General features: G+C 44.5%; 2 protein-coding genes across 2 annotated transcripts; one reads left to right on the top strand and one right to left on the bottom strand.

The window, feature by feature from the left end:
* Positions 1-1,538: 1,538 nt before the first annotated feature.
* Positions 1,539-3,898, top strand: LOC112883106 (clavaminate synthase-like protein At3g21360). Its single transcript, XM_025948338.1, has 3 exons — positions 1,539-2,164; positions 2,250-2,503; positions 3,453-3,898. Exons 1-3 carry the CDS (start codon positions 1,592-1,594, stop codon positions 3,796-3,798), a joined length of 1,173 nt encoding a protein of 390 aa, XP_025804123.1. The 5' UTR covers positions 1,539-1,591; the 3' UTR covers positions 3,799-3,898.
* Positions 3,899-5,871: 1,973 nt separating this feature from the next.
* LOC112881023 (UDP-glycosyltransferase 82A1-like) lies at positions 5,872-7,849 on the bottom strand. Its single transcript, XM_025945735.1, has 2 exons — positions 7,363-7,849; positions 5,872-6,848 (listed from the first exon to the last, which is right to left on the bottom strand). Exons 1-2 carry the CDS (start codon positions 7,847-7,849, stop codon positions 5,872-5,874), a joined length of 1,464 nt encoding a protein of 487 aa, XP_025801520.1.
* Positions 7,850-11,934: the final 4,085 nt, after the last annotated feature.

Here is an 11,934-nt window from a genome sequence, read left to right as displayed (position 1 = left end):
TAATACAAAGTGATTTACACTACAAAATGCAAGTTTAATGTTGTTGTAACTTGTAACCAGACTACAACATGTAGGTGTACGTCTCTGACAGAAACTTCATAATTTTCTTTAGTTGAAGCCGTCTTACCTGCTTGGATACGACGTCTTCATTTATCAGAGATGTCCCACGATTCCATGTTTCCTGCTTGGAGAATGTATACAAACTCAATGCTGCGACATAAACAAGGATTTGATGAAAAAATTGTAGAATAAAAAATTTCCGGTCCACTAATTCTGGTAGAGGTTGCACATATCCATACAGTTTATGTGGTTAGTTTGTTTAATTTTGAAATTGTAATGATTTTGGGGGAGACAGAGACGGCATTCTCAATTAATAGGGAACAAAAGAAAAAAAAAGAGTAGTCCGCAACCCATTGAGGTGTGGTCAAGCCGTCCAGCCACGTCTGGTCATCACCTGGTCGGAGTGAATCACACTTGTCAAATATCCTCCTCCAATTCTTGCTACTTATTTCTCCATCAATTACGTGCCCATGATTTCCAAACACATGGCTTTCTCCAGAAGCATTTGGATGTATTTAGCAGCGATTGATGTATGTAGTATGCACAATCTGATTTGTGTCTGCAAAGAGCGAATTGAATAACAAATCTCTAGCTTAGTAGGACATAAAAGGAATCTTCAGTAAGCATTCTACAGTTTTCCAAGGGAACCTTTGTTTTGGACTATCCAATGGCGTCATGTTTGAACCTGGCTACTTGACTATTGTCATCTTTTTTTTTATTCCAGCACAAAGCTCCAAGCAGAAACATAACGGGGGCTACGAATTGCTTATAAGAGCTGAGAGTATAGCATTATAATTGCTTATAAGAGCTGAGACTATAGCATTATAATTGAAACCACCCTTCAAAACAGCTAAATGGCTAAATGTAAACGGTTTTGATAGTTGTCGAAGATTACTGATTTCGTAGTTGGATGGCTAAAGTCAAACTCAGGTAATAGTTCTATGGTCATAAATGGACTTTTTCCTATTTTATTTATCATCTTAAATTTTTTGGAACTGTTTCCATACAGTTATATGGGTGTCTTAGCCTCAATATGACAACCCATCACAAAGTCAAAAAGTTGCTATATGTCTGTGATAGGTGAAGTTTCAGATGGTGAATCCACCAATGTTGTTTAGGTCGCCAAGTGGAAGACTGGAAGGAGGTATGCCGTCGATTATCGTGAGGCATGCTGCTATTGTTGCTATTTTGCCTCCAAAATTGACCTTCCTTGCTTAGTCCTTACAACAATTGGCAATTACCAGCGCCAGCCATGCCCCACCAATTATCGCAAGATTTCCGATACAAAACTGCCCTTGTTATCTCCTCCATCCAGCAATCTTTCTTTGACAGGGATCCCTTCAAATTATGTCATTTTCTGAACTCCAAAAACTAGAGAGTACTAGAATAGTTCTGGACTGCCTGAATTTCCTGCCTATAAATACCAACATTGTTCTTCCACTGTGTTTGAACCACAGGGGCGGAAAACCGGAGCCTAGATAGAGTTATATTAATCGTTACAATACACAGGAAAAAGGAACAAGAAATCACCATGGAGGGCACTTCAAAAGATGACCAGTTCATCGTTGATGAATGCAAGGATCAAAAGATGATAGGTACCAAGCCGTTAAAAGAAAGCGGAAGCAACGAAGACTACGCAGCTCTCATGGCGGCCCTGAATGCCAACAGGGAGTGGCTGCAAGCGAAGGTCTCCATCAACAACGCGCTCGTCATGGAGGGCGCCTCCCAGTCCCAGTCGCAGCCCAGCGATTTCTTCAGCGTTGGCGAGTGCCAGGGGCAGAAGACCATCGACGGCGAGCAAATGCCGCTGGTCGTCGGCCCCTCGACGGCAGACGAAGATCACACGAGCCACGAGGCTCTCGTCGCCGCGCTGAGGGCCAACCGGGAGTGGCTGGAGGCCAAGGTCGTCGCCAACAGCGCCGTCCTGCTGCGCGGTTTCGACGTCCGCGACGCCGCCGAGTTCGACGCCGTCGTGGAGGCCATGGGATGGTCGGACATCCGGTACGTCGGCCCAGCGCCGCGCACCCACGTCCACGGCCGCGTCTGGACCGCCAACGAGGGACCCCTGGAGCAGTTCGTCTACTTCCATCACGAGATGGTGCTGGTGCGTAGCTGCTTATCATTATTTGCCGTCGATCCTCGTGGCTAGCGCTAGATTTCTTGTGACGTTTGGAACTAATGATGTGCAGATCAAGGAGTTTCCCGAGAAGATTATACTGTTCTGCGAGGTGCCGCCGCCGGAGGGCGGGGAGACACCGTTCGTGCCGAGCTTCCGGGTGACGGAGCGGGCGCTGGAGGAGTTCCCGGAGACGGTGGAGGAGCTGGACGCCAAGGGGCTCCGGTACACGCTGACGGCGCTGAGCAAGAACGACACCAAGTCTATGAGGGGGCGAGGATGGGAGGACGCCTTCGGCACCTCGGACAAGGCAGAGGCGGAGAAGAGGTAATCAAGCACACCGTCAACTTGCTGTCTTTCAGTTTTTCTATCACACTCTCTAGTCTCTACTCTCTAGCTATGTCAATGGGGAAAATCTTAGGTATGTGTATGCTGGCATTGTTCCCTAGGATGCCACCTAAACAATGGTCAAGAAGAAGAGTCCAATATTGGCAAATAATTTATTAGTGAAAGGACGTATGCAACAAGAAACCGTTCCTCAAGAGTCAAGACCAATCAAACCATTCCTCACATAAGTCCATAAATTATGATTCGTGATTGTTTTAAGTGTTGCTCTGTACCGTGACGCTGCTACTGGCTACTGTCTCTGGTTATTGAACATCGACATATTGAGTATTAATGCAATCCCTGCTAATGAAAGGTCTGACAACGCCTATGAAAATCACAGATGCTTGAACACAGGCACACATATGAACGGCTAAGAAAGACTAGACTTGCAGATAGTTAGCCTAATGAAGTCACCAGAAACACCTCAGTGAAAAAGTATACAAATTACAAAACCAACATTTGTTTCTGGACTGATAGAGTACGTATTTACTTTTTATTTGACATTATAATTGATATTTTCCCGGTTAGCAACATTTTTCCTACAAAACCTACATATTCACGCTCCACTTTGAAGCCTTAAAATAGGTGTTTGCAAAACAAAATGTGTAGCTAAGATACCACGTGGACAAAGAGTAAAAGGAAGAGACCTACCTTTACCTAAGAAACAAAAAGATGAAGCCAGATGCATTTGTCCAGTACTTTTTTCTTCATTTCTCGAACTGTTTAACTCAACACATTTTAGCGGTCAAAGCCAAGCAGAAAAAAAAAACATGACAGCACACCATAAGTTTTCTTTTATGAAAAACTATTCAAATGGACCATGGCCTCATTCCTATTTGCCCATCGATATCTCTCCTAGAGTTTCTATTGCTCTTGACAATTCGTGCAGAGCTAAAGCGCTCGGCATGGACCTTGAGTGGCTACCTGACGGCAGCGTCAAGACGATCCTGGGACCGCGCACGCTGACACGGGTCTTCCCGGGCCGGAGGGGCCGGAGGATGTGGTTCAACACGGTGGTGGGGATGCACGGGAAGGACGAGAGCTCCGCCACGGCTGCAGACGGCAGCGAGATCCCGGCAAACTTCGTCCAGCGGATCGGGGAGATCATCGAGGAGGAGAGCGTCCAGTTCCGGTGGCGCAGGGGCGACATCCTCATCCTCGACAACCTCGCCACGCTCCACGCGCGGCGGCCGTCGTTGCCGCCCAGGAGGATCCTCGTCGCTACATGCAAATGAGGACGTCTGTATCGTGCCAATTACCAGTTTTATTGTCCCGGTCTTTGTATCAAGTGACACATCTGGCTGTTCATTATTACATCAAAGAACTTCGCACAGAATCCCCACATCCGTTATTTAACAGTTAGTAGATTTCATTGTCGTGTATTTTTTTTCTCAATAATTACTCAAATGAATTTTCTTTTTTTCCAAAATACGCTGGCCATCTTATATAATATAAGTTTGTATTAAGAAACAAATGAATCATTAAAGACAAAAATCATGGATAAAAAGGAAAGTTTAATAAAATTTGACAGTCATTTTCTCTACCGCATTGACGATCTAGTTTGAGGTCTTTGCACCAAACCAACAATAAGGCAATCTGGTAGTGGTAAAGTGCTTGTGAGGCAAGAAGAATCAGAGAAGAAAAGGTGAATGAACCAAGGCGCGAAGAAAGAGCCATACTGCAGAAGAATGAGAAGGTTACTATCACTGAACAAAAGGAGAAAATGTAGTGTGATGAAAGTAAGATGCTGCCGTCACCCGTGCCTCCCTTTCAAATCGTGGGTAATGGTAAAACTAATCAAGGTATGTGGCATAGTTCAGCCATCAGGAGGTAACTTGGCATTATCTTTAATTTTTTAGCATGACTTAATTTCTTAGATATATCAAGACACTACTAAAAATCGATTCGTAGGGGCACCTAGGGGTGGTCCAAAAGATAACCCGCTCCTACAAATGACGGGGCTATTGTAGCAATTCACCCGCCCTTGTAAATTCATTTTTAGGTGCGGGTGATAGCGTCACCCGTTCCTGAAAATGACCATCATTTTTAGGGCCGGGTGACACCATCACTCGCCCCTAGAAATATAAATTTAGGGGCGGGCAACGCCATCACCCGCTCCTAAAAATGTATTTCTAGGGAGGGGTGATGGCATGACACACTCCTACAAATAGTATCACGCAAAAAAAATTCATAAATTTTTCATATGATCTCGGATGAAGTCAAAATTTATACTAAAATTGCTGAGGTTGAAGAGATCTAAAATTTTATAGTTGATAACTTTTTCATGTAAAATCATTTAGTGGTCCAAAAAATCATTACAAGTTCTCTAATAGTTATGATTGTACAGTATTCTCAAGTCATACTTTGAGATTTGTATAATATTAACCTTTACATACACTGAAGTATACTTAGTATATTTTTTCTGTATCTATAGTTGACAATAACAAAGTTTTACTTTTTTATTTGTTTTGCCATATTTAAAGATTTATATGAATTTTTAGAATAAAATAGAAAAATATTTTTAGGGGCGGGTGATGGCGTCACAGCCCCTAGAAATGGATTTCTAGGGCGAGTGATGGCTTCACCGCTCCTGCAAATCGATTTCAGAGTTAATACAAAAGAGTAGCATACCTTATAGAGTCACAAACGACTGTGTAGTGTGGTGGAAAGGAGGGTACGCGCGAGGCTTGAGGTAAGCGGTTCGAATCCTGTTTACGCAAGTGTGCAAATTTCTTCAAAAAAATTGTAGCTTGGTAGTAGAGTGGCTTGTGGTGGTGGCCGGTTGGTTGGGATATTTTTTTATTTTGCTGTTTTCAAGTTTTTTTATTTTTTTATTTTCTGCAAATTGATTTGTAAGGACGGGTCATGCCATGACCTGACCAACAGGTGAGCTCCACCTGCCCCTACAAATGGATTTTTAGGAGTGGACGCATTACTCGTCCCTGTAAATAGTTATTTCTAGTTGCGAGAAGCAGGGGTGGGTGCCGGTGACCTTATAAATATATTTTTATCTGACTCTAAAATGGTTTTTTAGTAGTGAGATCCATTGTTGTCATTTCTTAAGATAGGGAGGTACGGTGGGAACCATATTGTAGGATGCATGTGATATTTTACATTATTGTGAAGAAGCTCCTTACTGAACTGTTATGGTATTTTACGGGTGCAAGTACATGAAAAACACATTTTGTTAATCGACACAAATAAGTAGATCTATCTAATAACTTTTTAAATTTATTTTACGCCTCTATTCCTACTCTTTCGTAGTAACAAGGTGAAATTGCACATATCAGAGCAAATTCAACCGAGGCTTAGCCACAGTTTTGTGGTGTTACTTGATTTCTTCTGATGTCTTCATCTGACAAATTGTTCTTGATTCTCTCCATGAACAAGCTGAGGCTCCTCTTGGCAACACACATTGCCTCACCAACAGTGATTGTTTTCCTCAGTTTATTTACCATTTGCTGCAAATGCCTTCCCTCTTCGCCTTCCATGACTCTTCCGATGCAATCTTTCACATTGCTCTGGTCACTGCTATCCAGCGCAATCCCAACCTCCCACATGTGAACTATGTATGCGCAGTTGATGAAATGGTCCGAAGAGATTGGGTAGCATATCATGCGAACCCCATGGCGTACAGCTTCCAGCACTGAGTTCCAGCCACAGTGCGTGATATAGCACCCCACTGCCTTGTGCTTAAGAATGTCATCCTGTGGTGCCCATGAAACAATCTTGCCATGGCAGGCGACCTTCTCCATGTACCGGTCAGGGAGGCCTGCTCTCCATGATGGGTGGTTCTTGAGAGCCCACAAGAATGGGCGGCCCGAGGCCTCCAAACCATGCGCAAATCCGCTTATTTTCTCAGGTTCCATAGGTGCAGCCCAGCTTCCGAATGATACATAGATCACTGAACCAACACTCTGCTTGTCTAACCAACCAATGCAAGTCTGGTCAACCTGCCACATTGCAGTCGTCTTCTTCGAGTCATCATTGAACAATAGCGGGCCAACGGGTAGGATTTCCTGACCCTGTGGTGGATCATACAACTCAGAGTCGCCACCCTCACCATTGATGGAGTTGACAAGGATGGAGCGGATGGTTTTCGCACGATTCACTGTTTGTAACCAGAAGGCTAATCTTGATTTCTGGGATACTGCGCTACTGCTAATGAGCCACGGAAGATCTTTGAATCTCAGTTTTAACTTTGCAGGCAATATGTGGAGATCTGCAATGTTCTGGTGTATGTTGCAATGGCCACTGTCGATTTGGTCAGGTGATACTATGGTACCTTCATGTTTGTAAGGGCAATCAATTAGCATATATATGTAAACGCAAAAATAAAATCATACAGAGGCTGAGGCTTATTAAACCCCAATGTTACCATCGCCAAATACCACGATAGACCGCGGAAGCAGAAATATTGATACAGATCTCACGAGAAGTAGAATGGAATTTTAATATTTTTGATCTAGGGAATAAAGAAAAAAACTGAAAAACTGTTTCAAAAAAGGGAATCATGATTGACGCCTGAAGAGGTGCATTTAGGGGTGGTAACAATCATGGCACCAGTACTCTCTTCACAATCCAAATTATCCTTATATATTTTTATATATTTTTAAACTATAAGATTAGAGTCCAGACCTTTTTAGGGTCCGATCCTTAAATTATCTAGCTTATAAGATCTCTTAACAGATGTATCAACAACGTTAAGACATTCCTGCCAAATTCGAAGCTCCCTAGGTGCAGTGCATGGGACTGAAGGCACAAAAAGCAATAGGTCAGCGTGGAGAATGAAGGCATACCAGATTCTGAAATGAGACCCTTGTCCATAAGCTCCGGGATCACCGCCACGGTGCGGTAGGTTGCCGACATCCCCACCCAGAAGCCGACCACCGGCAGGCCGAGGCGCGCAGCCACGGTTATTGCCCATGACGCCAAGAGGTCGACAACCAGGCACGATACACGGCGGGCCCCTACTATGCCGCGCTCTGTCGTCAGCATGCCCTCCAGTTGAGCCGGCATGTAGTGCTCTAGGGCGTGCAGGAAGCTTGGGGGTCCTGGGGGCTCACCGTTGCCGTCATCTTGGATGCCGCTGGGTATGGAGACGAGAGCCACCCCTGGGATGGACAGCTGGGCCATGCGGCAATGGATGAAGTCGGGTACGGCAACGGTGACTGAGACGTCCCCATGGTCCACGAGGGTGCGCGCCAGGCGCAGCGTCGGGGTGACATGGCCCTGCGCTGGAAATGGAACAAAAATGATGGTGTACCGCGCGGCCTTGGCGGCCATATAGTGCCGTTCGATGGAGGCCAAGCCTGAGTTACGACGCGCTATTGTTTGTGTGGTTTCAAAACAACGAGGCGCTGCTGTATTTATAGAGACAGAGCCATGTACTTGATGTCTCGTGTTCGCTTCCTTCCGAGACCAATGTGTCCAGTCAACAGTCATAGCTTTAAATTAAAATAAAAAATGATCAACTGGATACTTTTATATCTCCAGGCTACATACAGACATGTGGATATAGTAGTCATGTTATGGAGATATAGAAATAGGCAAAAGCATCCAATGTGTCCAGTCATAGCTTTAAATTAATAAAATAGAAAAATATCAAGAGAGATACTACTGTATCCCGCTCTAATCTATCTTTGGTCTACCAAATATCATATATAGGAATGGGATCAACAAGATTGTGTCATGAGTGCAATTCACATATTCTATATATTTCAGAGGACACGTGAAGCAAATCGGATTTTCGTATCTGAGAATCTGACTCCCTGTACCTATATCATAGTCCCTGGATCAAGCCCTATCATGTACATAACTCATTGCAGAAACATATCTTAGTCATACAACACAAAAAGTCATTACATGAGTTTAAATAATATATAATCCGTAGGATTGTAGTACAGTTCATTACAAGCCCCTTGGGCTAAATGGATCATGAAGAAAACGGAAACGCAACTTAGTGAATCTCCTCCCATAGGCAACTTTGGGCGAAGCACGAGCCTCAGTCCTTCCCTTTGTAGTCATTGGGGTCGATCTCCAGGACGGATCCCGCATCTAGCCAAACTTTTCTAAATAATAGGATGTATTCACGTCACCATCCGTATGCACGCTTCAAGTGGCGTGAAAGGGTATTTAAAGAGATAGCCAAGAATAGGCCGATGTTTTCCTATGCAAGCAGCAAGCAAGTTTACGACATCATCCATATCTCCTCTACACGGGCCGTCCTGGCATTCCAGGTCCCCGGGTCAACACACACCTTCCATCCACCAAGTCGGTGAGAACTCCCGCTCCTCAAACCTCAGCTGTCCTTCAGGATAGGAGTATCCAACTAGAGGGAGGTAGAAATCAAGTAACACTACTCTTGTTAGCGATGTCAGATCAAAGAGTTGTCCATGACCGAGGACGCGGCTATACGTATAGTTTTCACCCTGCAAGGGTTGCCCACCTGGACCCACTCGAATCGAAGCCAGCCTGGAGTGACCCAACTAAACGATGAGACACTGGTCAATGAACTCTAGGGGTTACGGCACCATCCTGCTTTCCTGGGTTTGGGCGCATCCTCCCGCAAGAGGTCACCCCGGGACTGTGAAGCCTCCTACACCTAGATCCCGCAAGATCCAGCATCTCGGGGGACATGAGGTCAGCATCTGAAGTACCCCGATCAAATAAATCGGAGTTTATTATGTATTACAGTGCCAGTCCCTGGATCAGTAGCTGGCACAATACATAACACAAGTGGTACATAGTCGTATAACACACTAATGACATTCACAACACCTGATCAAGATGATAACGACGACTAAAGCAGCGATGGTCGTTAATAGGAGGGCATTTATTTGGTCTTCACACTCATACATACTAACTAGACGCTACGACTCGACCACAACTCCACATTGAACTCCACAGGCTTGACTTGGTTGAGGACGCGAACTACTCGCAGTCTTCAGGCACGTAATCCGGATCGGCTGCTAAAAACATCAACAATAAAAGAGTGAGTACAAGGTACTCAGCAAGTCCCACCTCGCCAGGGAGGGAGATATATAGAGCAATTAATTAGTGCGACGATCAAATAAATATGCTCAAAGGTGAATGAACTCGAAACTGTAATGCAAATTATCAGGGTATATCCATGCAACAACAATAACTCTATATGCAAACAAATCTTATCCAGAAGCATATCTCATCTCCAAGCATCTCACTCTAGGTGTGATGTCCACACCGTAACCTGTCCTATACCGAGGACACGGCCATTCGAATAGATTTTCAGACTCTGCAGAGCTTGTATACTTTACCCACAAGCCGGAACCGCTCAGCACGGCCCGAACATAGGCGACACCCAGCCATGACCTATCCCGGATAAACCCGTCCAGCACCATCATTATATCCAGACCACTCTCAGTCTCAAATATAAATCAACTCAATCTCAGGACAGTCACCGAAATAGCCAGTGGGATTAGCCTATGCCCTGCCCATACAGGGTCGAGTGGTTGTACGAACAAAGGTTAGGTGAGATGGCACCACAACCACAAATCCTTAATCACAAAACTCGCCTACCCAAGTCTATCACCACGATAGCGCTTGAGCGTAAGCCTACACCAACGGTAGTACTTACACGGCCTTGTCCATAAATCATTATCACTTCTCAAACATAGACAAGTATTTAACCATGCATCCAATAACAAGGAATAATAAATATTAAATGCAGACTCATATCAAGGCATGCAAATTAAGGCAGTCAATGAGGTTCACAACGGCAATGCATTCAACTATGCAATGGTCACCTATCCAGGCTCTACTATAAGCAATCATTCATAGGATAAATATGATCAAAGGGTCAGTGAGACTTGCCTTCGTCCTCGCTAACGTTCCCAACACCCGTCATAGGATCGTTCTGCTCGACGGGATCTTCCTCGGCTACGGCCTCTTTATCGCATCAAATAATCACACAGACAATCAAGCTCAGCACACAATTATCATTATAAAATAGCACTTGAAGTTATATGAATTTAGGAAGAAGAATTGGGTGATTCGGAGTTCGAATGGGTGAGATATGAAATTTACAGTGTGGCTGTGTATTAATTTTGGACATGAAAAACGAGTTCGGAGATTGGCGGGAATGGCTACCTTATTACTGCGAGTTGGAGAAAGCTCAGTGATTCTTGGGAGAGGGTCGATTGGTTTTTCAGTGTTTGGTGAGAGATCGCAAACCAGCGCCGCTGCCTTTTTATAAATGGGATAAGGTGGTTCGGCACAGTGCGAGAAGATAAGGTTGCGCTGCAGCGAGCGTACGACGACGCGTGCTGTGCGCGAACTATTCTTTTTGGTTGATTGCAGCAGAGAGGGCTGGTTACTTGTGTGTGCTTCTGCAGCTTGCCTTTTCACATCAAGGCATAGTAGTCAACTTTGCTTTCGCATGCATGGGACTCCTGACGCTTGTGTCTCTACAGCTTGCCATTTCCCATCCATGCATGGTAGTCAACTTGCACCAGGCATGCATGTCATGTCTCATTTCTCTCCATTCCTTATCACGTTTCATCTCTCTCTCTCTCTCCTCTCACGTCTCATCGCTCTTTCTCCTTTCTTTATGGCTGAGAGACAGGCAGATGGCAGCGGGCAAATGGCTACGCGTGGTCGGGGAAATGGCTGACACAGAATGGCGGTGGCGAGGGAAGGGGCGAGCTCGTTCGAGAAGGTGCTGGCGCTGCGAGACGCTAGCGCGGTACGGAGTTCTATCCGCGCGTATGGAGTTTTGCGTCCGGTGCATGAATGAGTATAGTCTGCGTATTTGTCATTAATCTGGAGAGCCAATATATTGTACAGCTCGATTTAATGTTTAATTTATTTTATTATTATTATTATTTTATTTAGTATATATTATTATATTTTTATTATTTCTCTTCATGTAGATGGGGCTAACGTTGAGGTGTCGTAATTAATCACCACGTGAGCCTTTGGCTGTTAATCAAACTACAGCTGAATAGTTTGTCCGCGGGGTTTGTTCCGTTGTCTGCTAGACACGTACAAGCACTCTTCACCTGTATTATTATTATTATTTTTATTTACTAATCTTTTCTAGTTAAATACTTGGATAGTTATTAATTAAGCTAATTCTAAGGTAATTGCGGAATTAAAAATTCGGGATGTGACAGACCTACCCCACTTAGATTGAATCTCGTCCTCGAGATTCGTTGTGATCCTTGAACAGATAGGGAAACTTCTCCTTAAGCGCATCTTCTCTTTCCCAGGTTGCTTCTGCCTCGGAATGCCGGCTCCATTGAACCTTACACATGTTAATGGTCCTCGTCCGGGTTCTTCTGGCCATGGTGTCCAAGATCTTAATGGGTACTTCTTGATATCTCAGGTCATCT

The sequence above is a fragment of the Panicum hallii genome, chromosome 2 (assembly GCF_002211085.1).
Source record: "Panicum hallii strain FIL2 chromosome 2, PHallii_v3.1, whole genome shotgun sequence".
Classification (NCBI taxonomy): Eukaryota; Viridiplantae; Streptophyta; class Magnoliopsida; order Poales; family Poaceae; genus Panicum; species Panicum hallii.
Note: the sequence above shows the minus strand (reverse complement) of the source record. Positions and strands in the feature narration are given on the sequence as shown.